At 31.4% G+C, this 26,466-nt stretch overlaps 1 protein-coding gene across 1 annotated transcript; it reads left to right on the top strand.

Moving 5' to 3' along the window:
* The first annotated feature begins 804 nt into the window (after nt 1-804).
* On the top strand, nt 805-5,937 carry LOC135950437 (uncharacterized). Its single transcript, XM_065499981.1, has one exon. The coding sequence runs from the start codon at nt 805-807 to the stop codon at nt 5,935-5,937; it is 5,133 nt and encodes a 1,710-aa protein (XP_065356053.1).
* The last annotated feature ends 20,529 nt before the right edge of the window (nt 5,938-26,466 follow it).

Raw genomic sequence — 26,466 nt, 5'->3', positions numbered from 1 at the left:
ATTGCTCTATATCGTTGCCGGTGAAGAAAAAGCTCTTCATCGTACATTTTGGCGCCCAACGTGGGGCAAGATATTTATCCAAACTTTTGCTAAATTTGTCGTCCTGCCGGTCCGTGGTACATTCCATTTGTTCGTTGAAGTACATCTTAAATCTACAAGTGTACAGGTCGTGCGTGAGTGGATTGTTCGTTGTTAAACAAACAAAAAAGAAAAACAATTTTGTTAAAAAAGAAACTTTGTGGTACAAACTAAAAATAAAAAAAACAATTTTATTAAAATAAAAGCTTTTGTGAAAAATAAAGAGACAGTGTATTTAAAAACATTTTGGAACAAATTGTTGTGGCATAAATTGAACAAACATATAAATTAAAAATATTTTTGTGAGCTCTTTAAAAATAAATTTTTGTTAAAGCATAAACATATTACAGTTGCATTAATTGAGATTTAATCTAACCAAATATAAAATTTGTTGGCTCGGTACATAAAAACAGTTTTTGTGGAAAAATAAATAAAAAACAGTGACTTTAATTTTTGCCGCTTATCGTTATATACAAAAATACATAAACAGTGCGTGATTTATTTGGTTCCAGTATATAGTGTAATATTTTCTGTACATCAAAATTTTTGTCGCTCGCAATATTGCGGTACATATATAAAATAAATATATAAGGCTTGTATATAATCATTTTTTGGCGTAAATTATTGGCGTCGATTACAGTGCTAATCACAAATTGTGTCTCCATTTTGTGAATTTTTTTTGGAAATTTTTTGGCTCTCCTAACCCAACTTTTTGAAGTTTTCGAGATGACTTTGGAAGAAGTTAAACAGCAACGGGCTAATACTAAGAAAAGTATAACCCGCATCAAAAACCAAGTTGAAGCCAATGGAAGGGGTGAAGGTAAGACACTTTCGTCAGCCGAGTTGAAGTGCCGTTTGGGGATTTTGGAGTCATATTTCAAGCAGATACTGACGTATCAAACCCAAATTGAGAAATATGATCCTGATGACAATGGTAGGCCCGAAATTGAAGACTTGTACATCGCAGCGAAGATGAATATTCAAGCGCAACTTGGTGAGGATGTCCACAATACAACCATGTCCGACTCTACAATTTGTTTTCCTGTTAACAACAATAAATTGCCTCAGCTCAAATTGCCCACATTTAGTGGTAAGTACAGTGAGTACAAAAATTTTATAACGTCGTTCAACCAAGTTATCGATCGTGAGTTTGGTCTATCGAATATCGAAAAATTTAACCATTTGCTGAACTGCCTCCAAGGGCAAGCATTGGAAACGGTCAAGGCTTTCCAGATTACTAATGAAAATTACCCAAAGGCTCTGGAAAGGCTGAAAACGCGTTACGACAATAGCTCACTGATTTTTATGGAAAATATTACCACTCTATTTGAACTTCCAGCCATGTCCAAATACAATTGCGCACAATTACGAAGTCTCGTTGATAATGTTTCTGCTCTTTATAGCTCTCTTTTGTCTCTAGGCTCAGATAGTGACATTGCTAATTCGATGCTGATCTACATAGTTTTGGAAAAGGTTGATGATGAGACAAAAAGAAAATGGAAAGACTCTTTGGATTTCACTGAACTGCCATCATGGGATGATTGCTCCAAGGTTCTTGAAAGGCATTGCCAATTTTTGGAATCGGTTGACACCAGCCATACAAATGTGGCCCACCGTAAGCCTGATAATCATCAATCTGGTAAGTCCAAATATAAAAGCTCAAAAACTGGCTATTCTTTTTCGGTTTCGAAACGTGTTTGTGTTCTTTGTACAAAAACTGACCACACAATTACTCGTTGTCCTCGCTTCAAAGATATGGATGTCGGTCAACGTTTTGAAAATGTCAAACGACTAAGGCTTTGTCTTAATTGTTTGTCAAAAGGGCATCAAGTTAACAGCTGTTCCTCTACATTCAAGTGCAAATCTTGTTCTCGCTTGCATCACAGTTTGCTTCATCGGTCTCAGTCAGCTTCTAGGCCCTCGTCCCCGACTACTGAACCATCTACTTCTCGTGCTGCCTTGAATGACTCTCATGCCTCGGTCCATACTCATATGGAAAAATCCTCACCGGAACAGGTGCTTCTTGCTACTGCCATGGTTCTAGTTCGTGACGCTACAGGTCACTATCAATTCGGACGTGCTTTGTTGGATTCTTGCTCTCAATTGAATTTCATTACGGATGAATTTTCTCAAAAATTGCACTTGCCTCGTAGAAAACAAACTACAGAAGTCGCTAGCATTGGTAATACTCATAGTAAAACGAAATATAGGTCGTCAACAAATGTGAAATCTCGAGTTACTGATTTTGAAGTGTCCCTTTCATTTTGTGTCACACCTCATATTTCTTATCAACCTGATGCTGAATTAGATGTCTCAACCTGGAATTTGCCCCCAAATACTCAGCTTGCAGATGAAAACTTTTTCAAATCAAAACGAATTGACTTGCTTATTGGTACAGAAACTTTCTTTGATATTTTGTCAGTTGGTCAAATTAAACTTGGTCCGAATTTGCCAAAATTACATAAAACTCTATTTGGATGGATTGTAGCTGGTCGTTATTTATCAAACCAATCGAACGATACTGGTTCTTCTTGTATGCTCTCGATAGAAGAGGAAGTTGATTTAAAATTACAACGATTGTGGGAAATCGAAGAAATTCCATCTGGCTCAAATACTTTGACTCCAGAACAAGCTGATTGTGAATCGTTTTTCAATAATACTGTCCATCGTGAATCTTCCGGTAGAATTGTTGTTAAATTACCCTTCAAAGAATCCGCTGACACTTTAGGTCTCTCGCGAAATATGGCTCTTAAAAGATTTGCATCTCAAGAGAGACGATTTGCTCGTGACAGCAATCTCAAATCACAATATGTGAGTTTTATGAAGGAGTATGAAGATTGTGGACATATGAGTCTTGTTCGTAGTCCCCGCTTAGATGTGCCTCATTATTTCATCCCTCACCATTGTGTTTTCAAACCTAATAGTACTTCAACAAAATTAAGGGTGGTCTTCGATGCGTCCTGTCCGTCATCATCTCAAAGGTCTCTCAATGACATTCTTATGGTTGGTCCAACGATTCAAGATGAGCTGTACAAAATTTTACTTCGTTTTCGTCTTCATCGTTTCGTTATTACAGCTGATATAGTAAAAATGTATCGGCAAGTGCTTATTGACTCTTCCCATAGGAAATTCCAGTACATTTTGTGGAGAAATTCTGAAGAAGAAGAAATTCGCACTTATCAGTTGAATACAGTTACCTATGGATTGTCTGCTGCTCCCTACCTAGCCATTAAAAGTCTTCACTATCTCGCAGACCAGTACATGGACCAATTCGAACTTGGTGCAAAAACTATAAAGTCATCATTTTATGTTGATGATTTTATCGGTGGTGCAGATTCAATAGAAGAATTGACTAAAATTAAGACAGAGGTGAATGAAATTCTAATTCGTGGTTCGTTTCAATTGGACAAATGGCACTCAAATCATAGAAGTTTTCAAGACGACAAAACTATAAAAGATCTAAATATTGATGAATTAGCTGTGACCAATGCTCTTGGTATTACTTGGGATCAACAAAAAGATGTATTTCTATTTTCGTTTACACCTAAAGTTCAAATTGATGGAAAAATCACCAAAAGAACAATTTTGTCGCTCTCGTCATCACTTTTCGATCCCTTAGGACTCTTAGCTCCGCTTATTATAAAATCCAAAATCATCATGCAAGAATTGTGGATTCTCAAAATTGGCTGGGATGAATCTATCCCTCAAGAACTACATTTGGCTTGGGAATATTTTGTTTCTGATCTCAAAACGTTAAATTCCCTTGAAATCCCTCGTTTTTGTCTCGCTGCTGAATCTCAATCAGTTCAACTTCATGGCTTTTGTGACTCATCAATTCGCGCTTATGGATGCTGTTTCTACTTTCGTGTTAAAACTAATTCAGGAAATGTCTCTGTTCGTCTTTTTACTGCCAAATCTAGAGTTGCCCCGACGAAAAGAAAATCATTGCCAAAACTTGAACTATGTGGCGCACAACTTTTGGCTAAATTATACTCTAAAGTCAAAAATCTTTTCGCAATACCAAATCTTGAAGTATTTCTATGGACAGATTCTCAAATAGTTCTTCACTGGTTAAAGCAACATTCTTCTACGTTATCCGTTTTTGTTGGCAACAGAGTATCGGAAATTCAGGATCTAACTACTGGCTGTATTTGGCGACATGTTCCAACGCATTTTAATCCTGCTGATATCGTGTCTCGTGGTTCAACTGTAGAAGAACTCGCTTCATCTATCTGGTTCAATGGACCAGCATTTCTCACTCTCGGTGCTAGTAAATGGCCTCCTAATAAAATAGATCAACTATCCATAGAAAATCAACAAGATATCGACCGAGAAAAACGCAAAACTGTACTCTCCCTGGAAGCAACATCTAATTACATTCTGGATTCGGTTGAAAATTATAGCTCATATTTAAAAATTATTCGTATTGTTGCGTGGATGCTCCGTTTTTCTCAAAAAACAAAAACTAATATTTTCCATTCTGATTCTTTACAGCCCCAAGAATTAGAAAACGCCTTGCTCAGAATAGTTTTTAATCTACAGCAACATCATTTTCAAGATGATATACAACGAGCTCTGAAGAAAAAAGATCCTCAAGGTGCACTAAAGTGTCTCAATCCCTTCATCGATTCATCAAATGGATTCAACTTGCTCAAAGTCGGTGGTCGCTTGGAATTCGCAGCAATTTCTGAAGGTCAAAAGCACCCTATAATCTTGCCCAGCAAAAATCATTTCGTCGACTGTTACGTGCGTCATCTACACATCAGCAACTACCACGCAGGACCCAAGGCTTTAATGTCGTTAATCCGCCAGAGATTTTGGATCATCAATTCAAGAAACCTATGTCGTCGTATCGTTAATTCGTGCCCACAATGCATTCGTTATCGCCCAAGGTTGCTTCAACAAATGATGGGCAATTTGCCCGTAGAACGACTTAACCCTTCAAGGCCCTTCGCCAGATGTGCTGTTGATTTTTGTGGTCCAGTAAACACTTACCTAAGAATTAGAGGGAAGGTACCATACAAGACATATATTGCTGTTTTTGTTTGTCTCGCAACTAAAGCAGTCCATCTAGAAGTTGTATCAGACTTATCAACAGATGCCTTTATTGCTGCTCTTAAAAGGATGATTGGACGAAGAGGTCTACCCACAGATATATTCTGTGACAATGCCACCAATTTTGTTGGTGCAAACTCTAAGTTGGCTCAACTAAAATCGTTCCTGTTTGATCCTAAAAATTCCAATTTTATAATAAATTATTGCTCAAATCAATTTATTAATTTTCGCTTTATTCCCCCTAGGGCACCACATTTTGGCGGATTGTGGGAGGCGGCCGTCAAATCGGCCAAGGGACACCTAACCAGGACCCTCGATAACACAAGGCTCACATATGAGGAACTTGCAACTGCAATGATTGATATAGAAGCAATTCTAAATTCGAGGCCTATTTCGCCCCTATCATCCGATCCCAGTGACTTTGAAGCCCTTACACCAGGCCATTTCCTGATAGGCGCTCCCTTACGCAGTTTGCCAGAACGTGATGTCCCTCCAATTGAAATCAATAAACTTGAGTATTGGGCCCGAATAAGCGCCATAAAACAACATTTTTGGAAGAAGTGGTCCCACGACTACATAAACGAGCTCCAGACCCGCAATAAATGGACTAGCACCAACTCAAATATTTGTACTGGCTCCCTAGTAATCATTAAAGAAGATAATTTACCACCGCAGCGTTGGCTCATGGGTAAAATCATCAATATTGTTCGTGGTAGAGATGATCGAGTTCGAGTTGTCGACATCAAAACAACAAAGGGAATTATACGTCGCCCTATCCACAGACTGGCTTTACTATTTTCTTGAAAGTGTCCTTTCAATGGGGCCGGAATGTTAGGTCACCGTATCATATTTACTAATAATCTTTATTGTTATTATTTATAGTTATTATTCATTTGATTCATTTGTTTTATTTTCCATTTTTTATTGTATTAAATTTGTTCATATTTTTGGCTCACTGTTGTCACTGTAATTTGTTAGCATTTTTGTTCATACTAACCACTGTAACTTATTTTGGTAATGACCCGTTAGTTTTTATTATATGTTTCTCACTTCAATTCTTGTAACAAGTATGTTGTTGTTGTTCTTAAAAATGCAATATATTTAGTATTTTGTTTTTGCATACATTCATATACATATAGGTACATACTTATTAGTAATAAGTTGAATTGGTACATTGGAAGTGAGAGACAAATAATAATACATACAACAACAACAGTGTAGCCCTTATTTACATGATCAATTGTTAGGCTTAAGAACTTTAATTTTAAATAAAGAAAACATTGTCATAGTTGAATTCAAGCAAGAATCATCTCCTCTTTTATTTTGTCGGTACCACGGTCGCAATTTCTTTTAGTTTCGGTTTATATCACTGCCCAACAAACCTTTTCAGCAACATATAGACAACAATTCGAAATATACAGAATTGCTCTATATCGTTGCCGGTGAAGAAAAAGCTCTTCATCGTACAATCACCAAACTGAGTATATATAAGGTTTTACTATCCTTCGGTAGTAGAGTCGAAATGTTCAAAGAATTTTGTTTGGAAATTATAAAAATGGTTTAATTAAGTCGAAAACAAACTTTCCATTACGAAAATTGCGTAAAACAGGTTTTGAGTAGGTGTACCATGAGTGTACGTATGAGTAATAAAAGTTTAATTATTTAATTATTTATTAATCATACGTATAGTATTTTGTTTTGTTTGGAAATTATAAAAGTCGTTTAAGTCAAAAACTAAATTTTCATTACGATTAGGCTAAAAATTGTTTAAAAACAGGTTGTAGGTATACCACGGTACGTATGAGTCATGAAAGTTTAATTATATAATTATATATTATTCATACGTATAGTATTAGGTCGATGGATTTTCAACACAACTTGAAATGATGGCATTTGATCAGTTGAAAAGAGCATAACAAAAATATAAGTGCTTTTCTATATAAAATAAATCAGAAAAGTAAACAACTAAAAGAAAAGTTGATATAAATACGTACTTAAAGTTTAACATGTTATTAATAAAATAAAAAAAACTCCTGAACTAATCGAGTCTCCATCGAAAATATTTTGCACGAATAAAGTAGAGAGTTTAGGTATCCTCATACCATTTTAATACCGCGATCGTTGATATTTTTTACATTGAAATATATACTTCGAAAATTGACCTTTAACCTTTTGGAAGTAAACAATATTATTCACACCATTTTAAAGACAATATCTTTGGCTATAAAATGGTATCAACAAATATGAACTTATTTGAGTAGTTTCAAGGTTATGGGCAATATGTATACATACATTTAGAAAATTTTAAAATATTTTTCAATTTTCAAATCTCTATATTTATACCCTACACCACCATATTGGGGAGGGTATTATGCGTTTGTGCAGATGTTTGTAACGCCCAAAAATATTAGTCTAACACCCACCTTAAAGTAAAAATCACTTTCTGAGTCGATTAAATTTTTAAATTATTTCGATAAAATTTGTTTCATTTAATACTTTCGGCCCAAGGACGGAGCCTATTGAAACTGGCAGAAATCGGTCCATTATTTCACCTAGCCTCCATTCAAATGTCCTCCAGAAATTGGACTTTATTAGTCATAAATGTTTAATTTATATAGGTTTTTTTGTTCCCAGCAAGTTTTATATATCACGAATTCCACAGAAAAGTCATCCGTTTGGGTAAAAAATCAAATTGTAAAGAGAGAAGAGAAATTATGTTTAATATAATCTGTAGATTTACAACATCATTTGCAAAGTTGAATTTTTAAAAATAACGGCTTTTTTCCTTCGTTTTCCGTTTTTTTGTGGGTGAGTAAGTCGGGCTAATGTTTTGCAGTTTTTTTTAGCATAATTTGCAGTAAGTGCGTGCGTTCGTTATTACCGAAAGTAAAAAAAAAAACTTTTTCCTAAAAGTTGGTTTATAAATTGCTTATATTTATATATAATACATAGGAATAGATATCAACGAAATTCCAAGATAAAGGAAGTTTAATAGAATAAGAAATAATGTAACATGTGCGTTACGAAATTGATATATGTTTCAATCCAGTCTCTGATATTAGAATTTCTTTCCCGGAAAATGGTATTATGTGTGGGTTTTGAGATGGTAAACCCGATTTAAAACATTTTGATATTATATATCCATTAAAACAAAATTCACGCGTTTCGCGCATGTTACACTTTTTTCTTCAATACATACAACTTGTTGTGTCTGGACACAAAATATGACTCAGTCAATTGCAATTTTGAAGATATTTTGATAAAATTTGGTACAAACAATTTGTTCGACCTAAGGACGAAGTCTATTGACGTTCACGTTTGTGTACAAATACACGTGTATTTATATGTGCATAAACATGTTGTTGTTGTTTTTCAGGCAAATTTAAAACGCTTTTTAACACTTTTATGGAAAGAATTTTTTAAAAAAAATTATATTGTGCACATCTAGAGAAAATAATCTTTTAAACCATATCGGTTTCATCAATATTGGTGGACAATAACATACTTAAAAGTGTACCACAAAAAAACGTGTGGCCTATTTATATATAAGATTTTCACTTCAAATTGAAAATACAACAACGAATTTTGTATACAAAAACATAAAAAATGGCAAATAAGGTATTTGAGATCATTTTTGTAAACATATCGCCTATTTGCTGCAACAACATCATTACTCAGAATCCATGTTTATTGAACTGAGTAATACAAAATATGCGCTGTTCTATAATCTTTCATATAGTTTTATCAGTTTACAAAAAAATAAATTATTTTTTGTGTGAGGATGTTTTTTTTTGTTGTAAACATTGTAAAAATTCATGTTTTCTCGTATATTTGATAAGTAAAAATTTGGGTTAAATACAGGTTAGGAAGGTATTAAAATCTCCTATTTACATTTCTGAAATGGCATGACTTGTTGAAAATTTATTTAAGAAATAGTAAAATGTCATAAAATATTCAAAGATGTTTTTCTCGAAACGACTTTTTTTGAGTTATGACGTTGTTGCAGCAAATGAGTGATGTGTGAGTTTTTTATAGTTTTAGTGAGATCTTCTGAAATAATCTTTTATAAAAAGAATATAATTTAAACGAATTTTTTCTTTAGATTTAATAAAATTTTTCTTGGAAAAAACTCTCTCGCTGATTGTATATTTTGGAGAAATCAAGAATATTCCTTTTTGGATTGTTTTAGATATTGATTAATTCAAAAGTTTCGTTCAGTTATGATAAAAGACTCATTTCAAAAAAAAAGTTTCGTCTATACATGTAAATACAAACAAAGTTTCAAATACATGTAAATTAAATATGTCAGTTGTTATACATACTCACTAGGGATGCCAATCCCGAAATCCCGATCCCGAAAATCCCGGGATTTTTCGGGATCGGGATTTCCCGAATCCCGGGATTTGTGAAAAAGAATCCCGGGATTTTTCGGGATTAACAAATCCCGGAATATTATGAGATTTTCGATATTTTAGGAAGATTTTTGAAGCACCCAAAATACCTAGAAAGCTAAATTTCAGCATATTTATAATTAGTGACCGAATTTTACAGTTGTGGGTACAATATTTTGTAAGGGGTAACTAAAGTTTGGTTGCCTCAACTGAAATTCTTCTTTATCAACTGACTTTCTGTTGTTAGAACTGAAAAATTCTATGTGTGCAACCGAATCATTCGATTGGCAACAAATTCGGTTGCTATCACGAATCTGTTTTCTCTGTGTACTAATCTCGCTTCAAATCCAAACGCAGACAGATTTTTTCATTTGAATCAGGGAGCAGCACGTCTACCTTGCATTGACAGACTTTTACACAATTTACACTTTTTCGAAATTTATGTTCTAGTTATTTTCTGAAGGGGACTATGGGCAAATGTAGCCCGATTTCCGCAATGCTTTACAGTATAATTTCAGAGTACTTACAACTTATTTTGTGCAAAATTTTATAGGGATATTTAGGACTGCTCAAACAGTACTCCGGGGGATAATTGTATGGATGTAGGGAAAATCATGGACCATTATATTTTAATTCAATGCATTAGTTTTAGATTTGTTATATTTTTACTTAAATATATTAATGAAATTAATAGTTTTTATTCTTGAATTTGATGTTTTTGACGTTTAACTAAAATCCCGAAGTCCCGAAAAATCCCGAAATCCCGAAAAATCCCGGGATCCCGAAAAATCCCGGGGTCCCGAAAAATCCCGGGATCCCGGGATTTACATTTCAAAAATCCCGAATCCCGGGATTTGTAAAACCCAGTCCCGTTTGGCATCCCTAATACTCACTAAACATGTTTATTGGATGTTCAAATAATATCTAATTTTAATTTGAAATTTGTATTTGAATTGAAATGGAAAAGTAAATACAAAAAAAAAATTTAAAGTGCAAAAAAATGAATTTCGGTTAATCGGTTAATCGACACAAATTAATCGGTTTATTTGTTATTTGAATATCGGCAATTTCAAATTATTCGAACAGTTAATCGTCCAAAATTAATCGGTTAACCGATTAACGGTTAATCGATTGAATACCCTAGTATACACATAAAGTTCAACACAAATAACTTTCATATAGACATAAATAACACAACCAAATTTCATGGCGATCGGTCCATAATTAGTCATAGCTCCCATCATAGCACTCTTCCGAAAATCAATTACGAAAATAAATTATTGAAATTTTAAAAGAACACTAATTTTGCTCATTTACTTAGTGTAGGGTATTATATGGTCGGGCTTGACCGACCATACTTTCCTACTTGTTATACCCTTCACCATGAGTGGCAAGGGTATATATAAGTTTGCCATTCCGTTTGTAATTTCCACATTTTTCATTTGCGACCCCATAAAGTATATATATTCTGGATCGTTATAGATAGCGTAATCGATATAGCCATGTCCGTCTGTCCGTCTGTAAGTTGAAATCAAAATTCAAAAATTCCGAAGCCCCCAAGCAGCTTACATACACGATTCATACATCAATATCTCCGAAATTCTTCCGGCTCGATCGCTATTTAAAATCGAGAAAATCGGTCCACAATTGGCTGAGATATAAGGAAAAAACTAGGGCAACCTCGATTTTTGACCTATATCTGGATTACTAAGTCATTAATATAAACAATATGGATATCTAATGATAGATATTTCAAAGACCTTTGCAACGACGTATGTAAGACCATAGTAAGTTGGACATACAATGGGTCAAAATCGGAAAAAATTATTTTTTAACCCGAATTTTTTTTTCATCAAAAAAATTTTTTTGTCATAAATTCTTTTTTCAAAAAAAATAAAAAAAAAAATTTTGAAAAAACTTTTTTTACAAAAAAATTAAAAAACAATTTTGAAAAAAAAAAATTTTAAACATTAACAAGTCAACGACTTATTGACACGCTCTTGTGTAAACCGCTTAAGTCTAGAATTTCTTCAAGCTTATTAAAAACAAATAAGAAAGTATAGCCAGTCTAGCTAGACAATATAATACTCTACACTGAATTTATGTGAAAAATTTAAAATTTTATCTATAAATATTTCAATAATGTTTTTTATCTCATTAATGGAATAATAAAAAATCCTATTTGGGAGGATATTTGTATGTAGACTAGGTGAAATAATGAAATGAAGTTTTCATTTAAATTGCCTTACGATCATCGTAAAAATAATACAAATTACACGATTCCTTACGCATGTTTGCAGCTCACGTTAACGTGAGTCTGAAACTAAAATGTTTGGGTATTAGAAACATCAGCACAAACGCAGTATCCCAACTATGTTAGTGTTGGGTATACTAAAGCGATGAGTTTAGCCTGCAGCAAAAATACTACATCCTTATTTGTCTCTACTCCGTCCTTATATTTACATGCATAAAAGTTTTTGATTGTGTAGATGTATGTAGGTGTGGGTGAGTGTGTTTATATGCTTATATGAGGAAAATCAAAAATTTTGAAGAATTTGACTAAAAATATTAAAACTAGTTGCGTTAATAATTTCCTCTTTGCGCTTAAATGTTGGTTTAAAATTAAAGATATATAAAAAAATATCTTTCAAATAAGGCGATTGCTTCATTGAAATTAAAATAATGATAGAACTCTTTCGAAATTAACATGATTTAGAAGCCACTGTTTCTGAATCATTCATTGAATATATGAAATCGTTGTCTTTCATTAAAAGTCTTAGTTGTGGGCCATTTAAAATACCAAGTTTTAGTTTTTCTGTACTTAAACCTGAAAACTTTCTTGAAAGAATGGCAAAATGTGGGCCAGTTTTAACTTATGCCTTTATATACTGCTTCAAATATTCCAATTTGATGTTTATTACCAATTTGATGACAATTATCTTATGTCTGGAAACCAAAGGCGGGTTTATAACATTTTGTTTCCAACCATCACGGTTTCTCTTAGAGGCCAGTATATCTTGATTCAATGGTCATGTTTTGCGATGCATATAACCCTGTTGATCCGAGTACTTAAGTTTTTTAAAACAAGATCCACGTTTTGATACACCTCTTTAATTCCGTAGAATGAGCGCTAGGCACAGCTGCATTCTTTTTACCAATATCTAGTAAAAAATATTTTAAACATCATTTTGAGCTGTCCATAATTTTCAAATGTGGGTTCCACAATGTTTGGAACCCAAAGCATATAAATTCTGAATTCAGTTTCAACGATTCTCCAAAATTTTTGGATTTCTCTCATATATATGTGTTTAAGTCCTTTTTGTTGCTGTTGCTGTTGCTTCAATGTACTATGTTTTGATCCTTTAAGTTTTTCCATAAGCATACATGCATACTAAACGAGCTCACTAAACTCAAGCACACAAACAAACAAACACTCTCCCATGCATACACACTCCCGCACCCACTCACTCTCTTTCTTTAAGCAAACGCCTCAAAGTATGTTATAACTAATACAAATAAATGCAAACAGTAAACTTAAAATGTGTTTGTATGTATGTACGTACAAATGAATGTTTGAATGGAAATTTTCTTTAAGAAAATATTTGTTCAGTCTTTACTATTTTTATGTTTGGTTGTTTTTTGTTTTCTTACTCTTATTTTAGTGTTTTAACTCATCTTGGAGATTTAACTTTGTTGAAAAAGAAATTTCCTGGAAAATCAACTAAGAAAACACAGAAAAAGTAACAGATGTTTTAGTTAAAGAAAAAGTCCTGCACCCACAGCTATTATGTGTGTGTGTGTTTTTTTTTCTCTAAACTTTCAATTTATTTAAAAGTTCAAAACATTAAATACTAGTCTGTATTTGCCTAAAATATTACAAATTGCACCATTCTTTTAGCATGTTTGCATCTATTAAGCTAAATTTTATAATAATTGCTTATTAAAAACTTTCTATTATAATGTTGCTTTTCTTGCGCGTGTATATAAAATGAGTACATTAGAATTTAGCACAGCCTTCAATGATTTAAAACTTTTTAATCAACATTTTCCTTAAGTTCGATTAGAGTTTTGTTATCAGCACAAACAGTTTACAAACATTCATTAACTTTCACTCATCAAGGCATTAGATGTTATAAATTTTTAATGCTGAAGCAAAAACAAAATGAAAAAAATTAAGAGAAAAACAAACTTTGTTTGAGTATAGAGGGATGGAAGTTTGAAAATGATTGTCAGTGTAATCAAATTATAAAAATATATATTTAGTTAGAAATGTATTGCATCTGAATTTTCTTTGAAAATGTATGTATGATACAAATGTAATTTACAACGTGCCTTTATTAATGTCACATGTGGAAAACTTTAATAATTTATTCTTAATGAAGAGCAAACATAAAAATATCCTTGTCTTTCAGGATTCTAAAAATTTCTAAATTAATATTATATACACAAAAGCAAATAAATATTTAAATATTACTCATACCACTCGTTGCCCAATGTGTTTATTTAATTTTTATATTTAGATCAGTGGTGCCCGAACACATACCATCAAAGCTTTGGTTGTGTTGGTAAAACAGCGGAGAATTTGATTTTATTTTGTTCTCTGAGATGAAAACAAAGCAACAAACACATGATCATTATAAGAACAGCGGAGAATTTGATTTCATTTTGTTCTCTGAGATGAAAACAAAGCAACAAACACATGATCATTATAAGAAAACGCACAAGTAGGCTTATAGTGTATGTGTTTCAAAGTAACGTCAGCAGAATTTTCTTGCCCTATTACGCGTGCTAGGAAATTGTGATTTTGGGCACCACTGATTTAGATACACAACAATAATTTAACATATTCTGCAATAAGAGATTAAAATATAATATTTTTGTCAATTTATCAAGCTAGGCTACCGATTCGAAACGGTTAAAAGGTAACAGGAATGCTATATTGGAATATTTGGGTAACAGTAGCTTAGCGGTAACGATATTTTGGGTTTATTCGGTAACAGTACTTGTTGTTATTTCGGTAACGATAGCTTAGCGGTAACTTCGTTCTAACATAAGTGGTTAATAAATTTAAAAAAAAAATAAGTGTTAATTTGAGTAGCTGTAAAGGTATTTATAGGTAATGGTTGTATTTACCATTATATCGGTAACAATAAGTTTAGTTATTTCGGTAACGGTAGCTTAGAGGTAACATTAACGGTAATCGTGCTGAAAGGGTATTTGAAGAGTAAAGTAGCTTAGTGGTAACAATAGTAAAACATGCTTTTTATGTTTGTACATCAAATCGTATACTCGACAAAAAAGTGAATTAAAATGCAAAGTAAAAATTACTCATACCACACATGATATATATTGTTACGTTTTTAACAGAAGCTTCTACTGATGGACATGTTTATAAACATGATGAATGTTGCAGGCAGTCTTTACAGATCGTTAAATTCAAATCGCTATTGCAAATTCGTAACACTGTCTCCCACTCAAGTCTGTTCGTCCCGAATAGAAATTCACCTTTTCCATAGGCTGATAATCGATATAAATATACAGTAGAGTGTCACATAGAATTAAATTTTTTGAAATGTTGAAACGGTACCCGCTGAAAACCTTCCCAATGACCTAAAATACCACCAAGAGAAGGGCAACCCGTGCCGACTTTCGATTTAATGCATTCTTTTCAGTTTTTTTTTTTAAATTTAGCTACTAAGTAATTACTTTTGCAAATTAATTTAAAAGAATCGAAATGTGTACATAATTGTCGTTCTAATGAGATATAAAAGACAAAAATTGGTTAAAAAATGTTAAAGTTATTAAAAAATCGCCAGGCCATTAATGTGTGTCAGGCCACTAAAACTTGAAATGTAGGAACAAAATTAACTAATTTTGAGAAATATTAAAATAAAAGCTTATTTTTACTTAGAATATATCCATATTTACTTGTGTATGAGTTTTTGTCTTCGTAGGATACCGTTAACCTATTCGCATGTATAACCAAAAAAAATATTTTTTTTAAAGGCATTTTCAAAACTCCAATTTCAAATTTTTAAAAATTTTATTAAAGAAATTTCAGAAATTTTTGATCATCACATTTATTTACAACATAATAGGGAATAGAAATGTAAAAAGGTATGTCAATACCTCCTATAGTTTTTCCGTATCGGCGATATAAATTTTGCGATTTTCGAGAAAAACTAATTTTTTGGCCATATTTTGGCGAATGAGCCCAATTTCCTTAGTGTTATTAATTTTAAATATAGTCTGAAAGTTTTCCTAAAATCAGAAAACGTTAACCCATAAATCGTGAAGGTCAAATTTTTCAATATTTGGAATTTCTAATGGAAACATAGCGAAATATTATATATTTTATATATTTTGGGCCGATTTTGATGAAACTTAAGATATATATAAAATTAAGTCTAGTATTTACCATAGCAGCACAAAAATGGAAATTAACCCTCAATAGCACTTTGGGTCCCAATGACCCTGAACTTTTAAAATCATGAAAAACACAGTCATTTTGACCCCAAGTGCTCTTAAGGGTTAATTTCCAGTTTTGTGCTGTTATTGTAAATAGTAGACTTCATTTTATATATTTCTTAAGTTTCATCAAAATCGGCCCAAAAATATATAACATTTCGCTATCTTTCCCTTAGAAATTCCAAATATTGAAAAATTTGACATTTAACCTTAACGATTTAAGGGTTAACGTTTTCCGATTTTAGGAAAACTTCCAGATTATATTTAGAGTTACCTGGACTATAATATTCTGAACAGATTTTACTTAAAATTGATAACAACAAGGAAATTGGGCTCATTCGCCAAAATATGGACAACAATTTTTTTTTTCTCGAAAATCTAAAAATTTATATCGCAGGTACGGAAAAACTATTGACATAGTTTTTTCACATTTTTATTTCCTATTATGTTGTAAATAAATCCCCAGCTGATGATCAAAAAATTCTAAAATTTGTTTAACAAAATTTTTATAAATTTGAAATTGGAGTTTTGAAACTTTAACAAAAAATAATGAAGATAAAAACTCATATACAAGTAAATATGTATATATTTTAAGTAAAATTAAGCTTTTATTTTAATATTTCTCAAAATATGTTAATTTTGTTCCTACATTTCTTGTTTTAGTGGCCTGAGACACATTAATGGCCTGGCGATTTTTTAATAACTTTAACATTTTTTATCCAATTTTTGTATTTTATACCTTATTAGAACGATAATTACGTACACATTTCGATTCTTTTAAATTAAGTTGCAAAAAGTAATTATTTAATAGCAAAAAATCGAAAGTCGGCACGGGTTGCCCTCCTTAGAACAAGTTAAAATTTTGTTTGGTAGTATTTTAGGTCATTACGAAAGTTTTCAGCGGGTACCGTTTCAACATTTCAAAAAATTTAATTCGAAGGGACTCTAATGTACATCCTTCTTTTTAGACCTCGGACTTTTGTATTTCTGTATTTTGTAGACCACGTCATTAATTACTGAATCACCATGTATGGCCCATCCCAATGGGTTTGTAGTTTGGGAGACATTCATTTCTTTCTCTGGGTTATACAATAGTACAGCTGACCATCATTAAATCCTTCAGAGTTTACATCGTAGCTGTCATTCATTTTGTTGTTGTGTATTTTAATCCGATTGCGCCCGGATTCATCACTTATCGCTGTCCGCTCAAATAGAGCACCCGAGTTGCACTGCTGATGTTGACCACGACTTTTGGCTGCTATGAATTGTGGACAATTTGCTATCCAACCGGTAAAAGCTTGTTGACATTCGACCCAATAGAACCGTTGTTTTATCTTTTCTTGGAACTCAGATTTCTCGCCGATTTGCAGTCAGCACTTTCCAATATTCGATTTGTCAACTGCAGACTGTTCCACATGGAACAATATGATTTCATTAATGTACTGTCACCTGAGATTTCTTTCCTCTTAATTCTTTCTTGTTCTTTAACAGATATTATTCTTGCAAATTTGGGGTCATTCATTTGCGCAAAACTATTAACAAATGCCTCTATCTTGATATGGTCCAAAAACGGATTCTTTTCCCCTTCCAACGAAAAATTTCGACGTGGGCGTAGCCAAGGCATATTTGAGTCCTTCAAAAATATTGCACTTTTTCATACAAAAAAATTTGTACAAATTTTCTTAGGGACGTTTTCTCATTAGGTGATTATCTTTTTTCCCAACGAAAAACTGCAGATTAACACATTGACTGCCAAGGCACTTTAAGCAAATAAGATGCTGGGGGCCACAGCATTTTCTTTGCGTAATCTCTTCGAAAACGTCAATATTGGAATTTATGCTACTGTCACTAATATTTACTGCTTAGAAAATGATTTTTTTTTTTATAAATAAGAGGGTCTTACGAAATGGCGAAAAGGATTATTTTATGGGATACTGAGTTAGAAAAAATACTCAGTACAAGTTCAGAAAGTGCTGAAGAATATGGAGATTACAGTTTTGATGAGGAACTTCCAGACAACATCGAAAAAATTCTTAAAATCCAGCACTATTGTCTGACATGGCTAGATAGAATAAAAGTCGTGTCGGACAAATGTGTCCGACGTGGCGTAAACCGCATAGTGCAGTGTCACACATATGTGTCCGACGTGGCAGTCAATGTGTTAAAGAAATTTGGTTTTCTCAATGTTTCATTTGCTTCCATTCTGTCGCAATACTAACCCGACCTCATCTGCCAATTATTTATTTATCGTACAGATAAATTCAATCATGTAAACATGTTGTCAGCAGGGTTGCCAACTGAAAATAATCTTTTTTGTCGGTATATTGAGAAAAACAAAATTGTTAACGGACAGTTTATCGGCCTAATAAATTTATGTCGACATTTAGTAACAGACAGTTTGTCGATACATTGAGAAAACGGGCCTTAATGTGCCTAAGTCAGAACCATTGACTTGTTGAATAAAATATAAAGAAAATTTATAAAAAAAAAAAATTTCTATGAAAAATTGCAATATTTTTGGAGGACGGAGTTTTAAAGTGGGATATTTTTGAATCTAACTGAGATATTGACTTGAAATATTTTTTGTAAGACCAATAATTAACGGGTCTAAACAAGAAAAAATTGTTCGCAATAAATGTGGATCAAATTCTTCCAATATTCGCAATCCTATTAAAATTTTGATACAAATTTTAGATTTAGAAACTCAATAAATATGTAATATGTATGTAACAAAATAGTTATTTAATAACAAAACTAAATGAAATTTTCAACGTTTTTTAAATTTATCATTCTAAATAATAAAGTGTAAACAAACTTGTCAAAAGGTCAAAGGGAATCCCGCAATTCTTAAAAATTTAAGTGAAAATTTGTATAAAATGGTATTTTACACAAATTTGCGCATAGGGTTTCCTTCCCCAATTCCCTTGGGGCTTTCCCAGCTTTAGGATTTTAGTACATGTGGCCCAAGGTTGAAATTTTGATTAAAAATAGGTCAATTTCCGAAGGTTGTGTATTCGAAAAATGGAACATGTTTTTTATTCCGAAATGTTTTCCGTAAATATATCTTATAGAAAAACATAAAATTGTTATATGTTCTTAAAGAAAGTTTTTTTTAATAAAAAAAGAGTTAAGTCACCTTTTGAAACAACAAAAATCTACTATTTTTTGAATTTTTAAATTGAAAATCGTTTATTTTTGGATGCATAATCGATATAGATCTGAAATCTTTTGTATATTATTGGTAATTTAGTTGTCTAACTAACAAAAAAAATCGAGTCCATTCGGTAAAAAATACGCCCTATATTTTTAAAAAAGCGGACCAGGTATGGCAAAATTTTAAAATTTCATTTTTGAAATGCGCTTTTCAAAAGTATAAAAATCTTTAAAATCGGATGGGAAATAACAAAATAAATCCTTGGCTACGCTCACGTCAAATTTTATCCCGATCGAACCAGCCGTTTAGAAATCCAGATTTATTTCCAAAAAATTTCGATGCTGCCCCACTGTGTAGTGTCTCATTGAACTTCTGCGCTCTACCACGCAATTCCATTCGGTATAATTCCTTTTTATTTTCACCACCGTTCTTACGCTGTAGCGCCTCCATTATGTCATCATAACTATTTCTGTTACACACTGGCACACTTTCAAGAACTACTGCTGCATTTCCTTTTAAGGCCAATATCAACTTTATAGCTTTTTCTTCGTCGTTCCACATGTTTTTAATGGCAACTGTATCAAACTTGGACTTGAACACATTAAATGGTGTGCTGCCATCAAAACTAGGACCCTTTATTCCAATCGATGTTCCATTTTCAGATCAAGAAATTTATTATCAATATCTTGGGATTGTTTTTCTAGACCGCTCTCTAAGTCGGACACCTTTTTATCAAGTCGATATAGCCATGTCCGTCTGTATGTTGAAATCAACTTTCCGTAGTCCCCAAATAACTTACATACATGATTCATACATCAGTATGTCGGGAATTCTTCCGGCTCGGTTGATATTTAAAATCGACATAATCGGCCCACAAATGACTGATATATAAAGAAAAAACCGGACAACCTTCATTTTTGGCCTATTTTTTATCTATATCTGGATTACAAGTCATTAATATAGACAATATGGATATCTAATGATAGATATTTCAAAGTCCATTCCAACGATGTATATAAAGCTATAGTAAGTTGGACCAACAACGGGTCAAAATCGAAAGTAATATTTTTTAACCCGAATTTTTATCAAAAAAATTTCGTCTTATTGGAATAGTTAAGATAAACAATTTTTAAACTTAAACCAAATTAAACCGGTGACTGCAGAGTTTCTCTTAACTATGATGAAATTTTTATCATTTGTTGTAAACAAAAATTTTGCTCAATTTAAAAATTGAAATTTTATGATTAATAATTTTCTACTAGACCAATTCACTTAAGCACCTAAACTAAACACAGGAAATATATACACTGCTGTTTATAGCCACACACATTTCTTGAAGTTTTTCGTCTGTAGCTTTAGAACTTTCCTGAAATTTCTCTTCCATTTCAATTAACAGATTTTCGGTGTTGACTCTAGAAGTTTCTTGAAATTTCATTTCCATTATTTTCTTTAACTTCATCAAGAAGTTTCTCGTTGTTGGGTTTAGAAGTAAATTTTTAATTTAATATAAATATATCGTTGATTCCATGATATCGAGCCCTTAGCGCCAAATTATCGTAAGCGACAAAACACAAATTTTACAGGAGAAGGTTTTTTCGATTATTTTGAAATTTATACATAGAATTAAAAATTTTATGATGCGATATATTATAATTTCGTTCAAGCTATTTGTCTATTTGTCAAAAATATTTATAACTTTGGACAATTAAAAATTCATGGAATACTTTTTTGAAAAATATGACAAAAAATATTTTTTATTGAATTTTTGCATAGATACAAATTTTTCGAATTGAAATAAAATATTTATTTATGAATAGTTTTTAATGAAATTTCACAGTTCTGTAAAATTTTCTATTTAAAATGGAAAAATGAAAACAAATTTTGAAATTTGTTATCAGCAATCCCACAATTCCCAAAAAAGTGTTGAAAAATCCCAAAAATGGAAATTTTTAGTTTTATGGCTATAATATCTATCCTGGGTTGGAGTTATCGGAATCCATTACAAAATAATTAAAAGCATATTGGGCCATCTAAAATCGGTTACTATATTTTGATATCAAGTATGCGATTTGAGAATTTTTGCCCTAAATTTTAATTTTACATAAAAAAATAGGTGTTTTTTGAATGGACCTGGCCCCCCGGTAACAAAAATTTTTATTTTTTTTTTTCATTTAAAATATTTTATGAAAACTTAGCTTTCCGAAAGTATAAAATCCTTATGCATCATCTTAGAAATTTTTTGCGATAACTTAAAAAGTAAAAAAGTTCTTTTTTCCCAAAAAATTTGCGAAAAATCGGCTTTTCAAAATTTTTTAAATTCAAATGCATATAACTTTGGACTTAGTCATTATTTTTAAACAGTTCTTTTCTTATTTGACACATACGTACGTTGTTAGTACAATGAAGGAAAACTGGAGAATATCGGAAAATATTTGGATACGCTGTTATCAAAAAACTGGAGTGGGTTGGGTAAAAATGTTGAAAATTCAATTTTCAAATGCGAATATCTCCTAAGCTATAAGAGACAATTGACAGCTACGTCTTTTGCAGCACTCGATGAAAAGATTTTATGTGTGTAATTTTTTTGAAATCGGAACACAAACGAAAAAATATGATCATTTTAAAAATGTAATATACCCGAGGTGTCCTACTTTGAGGACCCTTGGTCGCGGCCCTGGTGGGCCCATGAGGTCCACGTTCAAAACGTATACTCGAGAACACTTCTTCTTTGCATGTGAAATTTCATTCAAACCAACCTAACCATTTACAAGTTACAGGTTTATTTCCTTCTTTTTTTTCTATACCACTATGTGTCGCTTACAATAAAATTCGTTTACTGTAAAATGTAAACATTGACTTACGATAAAATCTTACCCCCTATAATTTTGAAGTTATTAACAATTTTGATATTCTGAGAACGCTAAAACATCAGTCGGTCCATAAAATTTTAATTTTTGCAATAAAAAAAAATTTAGAAAATGTCGCTTACGATAATTTGGCGCTAAGGGCTCGATATATAAAGCAAGAATTTTACATGGACTTTCTTATTTCATATTGGACATGCACAGACATACTCGGACATCGTTAAATCGACTCTGATATAGGTTTACATAAAGATGGGCGTTAAGGTAATATTTTTGCATAACATTCTCCAAACTGTAGTGTAGTAATATAGCATCTATCATTTATGGTCTTATTGTAGGTAACAAAAATATCACTGATTGCTTGAGTTCTTCATACATTTGTGTGAAGTCATAAATAAATGGTGCAACTTTAAATGTTTATATCTCTTTAAGTTCCTTAAGTTCCTGATAGAAACCACATAAATCTTTAAATACAATCTTCAGATGCAGATTCCTTTGAGTTTTATATAATTTAATGATATCAAAGAATCCTGTTTAAACATTATGTAAATAATATTTATTCTTATATTTTATTTATTTTATAAAAATTTAATATATCTAAATGCTACGGCAATGTCAAATACTTTAAACTCTCTAACCACGAGTGCTTGCGAAGAACATTAACAACAGCTCACTTGCAATAAAATAAACACTTCTTTGATTTTGATATAATTTAAACTTGTTATTTTATTAATTTTCCAAATAAAGTATAACTTTTCATTACCAATGTCCTCCTTCTGCTTAATGGAATTGCTTTTAGAAATGCATTTGTGTGTGTTCGTATTGTTAAAAGTAAAATTGTTTTAGTTTGTTTCCTGTCTGTTTCTATGCACGTTCAAGTGTATTTGTTTTGCTATCTCTATACTTTTCTTTTTTTTAATTAATTTTTTTTGTATCTGTGTGTATTTTTGTTTAATGTATTTGTTTATTTGTATATTTTACGACAGTTCGTGTACGTGACATTTTCAATAACAATTAAATGGCAAATGCTTAATAAGAGAGAATTTAATTAAAAATTGATTTAAAAATAAAATACATAAAGTATATCGTACTGCAACAATAACAACAACAACTACAACAATGTTACGACGAAAAGCAAACATACCATCAGACACACACAAACACCCAATTTACTCTAAAGGAACTACGTGACGTATGAGTGACATTTTATTATTTTATTGCGAGTTTTTTTTTTGTTTTGTTTTTCATCATTATGCTACAAAAATTGTGTACGTGACAACAAACAACTATCGAATGTGTTGCATATTGACACAACTTGTATTGCTACTGAAAATTCATTTAATAATGATTTGTCAAAATTTTATTTGTTATAAATTGATATTTTTATATCCACCATCAAAAAAAGATGGGGGGCTATATTGCTATTGTCATTCCGTTTGTAAAACATCAATATATTCGTCACAGACCCACATTTGTATACAGTGACTCACAGCTTATTTGATGCAGGTAAAATTATTTTAGAAAATCGAAAATTAGTCAATGTTCATTCAATTTATCAAACATATTTTATATTTGCTGCAACAACGCACAGTGGTATGAGAATAAAAATAGAGGGAAATAAATCTGTAATTCCTTAACCCTTACTCCGATTTGAATGAAATTTCACTTGCGCAAAGAGGAAGTGTAGTTGAGATCAAGTTTTGAATTTGGACCTCACGAGCTCACCAGGAGCGGGACCAGGGGTTCCCAAAGTAGGACACCTCGGGTATGTTCAATTTTTAAAATTATCATATTTCTTCGTTTCTGTTCCGATTTCAAAAAAATTACACTCTCATACAAAAAATAATTGCCGTTGTTACAGCAAATGAGCGATATGTCCTGTTATAATGCTGAGGAAGAAAGACGAAGAATCAAGTTTTGTCGACAACATTTGAACATAGATAGGAAGTCTTGTGTTTTGATTTCTCCAAACACAAGACTTCCTATCAGAACTTAAAAGGTTATATTTGATTTCATCTGCAAAAATAACGAACTTCCTTAATGAAATGTCTTTGCTCAAATGTTGTTTGTATGAGAAGTTTGTATTAGAAGTTGATCACCTCGGGTCTCAATTTTTTTTTTTAAATATAGGTTATCTATATTAGTTGACGAGATATTTAAGTTTATTTAATTATTTTTTTTTTAATTTAGCTTGATCTTTTTAAAGCTTTTTGGAAGTGGCTGGACAAGGGGTCAAATTTTTTGTTTTAAATATCGGCTATATTGGCGATAAAATTCAAAATAAAATAAAAAACTTGCTAACAGTTATCTCATCCCTATAAAAAGTTAAACGCATCCACATTTGGAAAATGTGCCATATTTTTGAAGTTTTTTTTCCAAAAAGGCCCATATATTTTTTCTTTTGTAGAAAAAAATTTTCTTAGGGACTATATACAAGTTTTATATGATGCGGAAAGAACATCTAATGCAAAAGCGTTTTTTAAACTTGGCCAATTTTTAAAAAAAAATTAGATTTGAGTAAAAAATTAAAAAAAATGCAAAGCACCCATCCTCAAAAAAGCTTCATATTTGTATAACTCTGTATGTTTCTTCAACATCTACAAAGTTTTTTTTACTATCACACGGTAAATAACGTCACAGTAAGCATTTTTCTAAAAAAGTTTAGGAAATTCGGTATTTGAAAATAAAAAATATCAAAAATGATATTTCAAACATGATATCTAATCGTTAAAATTTTACATTAACTAAAATTTAATATTTTCTTAATGGAAAATCACCATATTATACTTTTTAAGTTTTTAAGGTAAATCACGTCCCAAAAATTTATAAAATGATTCAGTTTTAATAAAATAGCAATTTCCAAGTCCTAAGGTTTTCAACAATATCAAATACTTGTATAAAAAGACTTATTTACTCCTCAGAAGTTCCACAAAACTTGTACGTTTTTTCATATATTGCACGCAAAATATGTTATAGCAAACTGTCTGTTAACTCTTTAAGGTTTGGTGGTTAGTTTACTAACCACATTTTCTATATTCTTTAAAACTGAGTTTATTTTCATCTATTGCCATTTTGCTAAACAATTATATTTTTGAAGTCATCGTTTATGCTCTGGTTAGATAAATATATTAATTTGAAAATATTGAAAAAATCAGTTTTTTTAAGAGACTTTCACGCATTCAATAAAAAAGCACAGAGTGTTTATTGTTTATCGAATTCAGTGTTAATTTGATATTTCAGATGTTTGGTCAGAAAATTTAGTCAAAAATATTCGATTTCAAAAAAAATTATACGAAATAAAATTTTTTTTATAGTTATTTTTAATGCCAACCACCTGCACAGTGTATGCATCTCATAATTGATTTTTGCAAATGATTGAAATTAACCATAAAACAAGTTGTATCGTAAAGTTAAAATGTCAAGCAATAATTATTTGCAGAAATTATAGTTATTATGTCAACAGAAGTATTCGAAAATGGCGACAGAACACACTACTTTCGACTTTAAAGATTTGGGGAGTTAAAATTATATCATATTCAATGGCGTATTTTTAATATTTATAATTATTTTTTTTAGGATTGTTTTACCCTGTGGGTAAGGCTATCCTGTCCAGATTCTATCTTTGTAATGAGTTTTGTATATATTTTTAGCAGATTTTAAATTTATTCATTTAAAATATATAATGTTTTTTGGCTTACCAACGCATCTTTGACTAGGATTTTAACTATTGGCGCCGTTTGCCGCCGATCTAGTTTTAAAACAGAATTAAAGTGTTACTTATTATCTAAAAGATATATCAAAATTAGATGCCTTTTGGTGCCTATAAACAAACGAAATGCAAAAATGTTCAGCAACTCAGAAATTTAATAAAAAAATTATCAACTTTATTTGATTTTAGTTGCATATTTTCCTATAGTGCTTTAAGTTTTCTAACCGGATGCAAATTGTAAAAGTTATTCAACTTTTCATTAACACCTTTTATAGTATTTTCTCCCTCAGCGCATATGAATAAAAAAAACAAAAAACTTTACAAGGTAAATTTTTTCGAACTTTTTTAGAAAAAGTTTAATAACTTTTGCAAATATAAACCGATTTTAACAAGTAATGTCTAATTTTTGCCTATATAAAATTATCTTTAAAACACAGTGCAAAAAAATAGGTTTTCATAGAAAACAATTAAAATAACTCTTGCCGAATTTGAAAAATTAGGAAAAAATACAAATTTTATAAAAACGTACATAATTTCATAAAATATGCAGACATTTATGAAAGACTAATTCGACACCTCTCCATAATTGTTTAAAATTTTGAAATCGGTCTAAAAATATGTGAGTTAAAGGTACTATAGTACTATTACTTTTAACCAAAAACTCAAAAAATATCAAAAAATTTATTTTTAAACGTTCATAACTGTTTTTTTAATAATTCGATTTTTATGCTTAAAAATGCATATTAA

This window comes from Calliphora vicina, chromosome 2 (genome assembly GCF_958450345.1).
Source record: "Calliphora vicina chromosome 2, idCalVici1.1, whole genome shotgun sequence".
Taxonomy (NCBI): Eukaryota; Metazoa; Arthropoda; class Insecta; order Diptera; family Calliphoridae; genus Calliphora; species Calliphora vicina.
Note: the sequence above shows the minus strand (reverse complement) of the source record. Positions and strands in the feature narration are given on the sequence as shown.

Coding starts and splice junctions, on each gene's coding strand:
- LOC135950437 (XM_065499981.1), top strand. CDS start 805: ATGACTTTGGAAGAAGTTAAACAGCAACGGGCTAATACTAAGAAAAGT.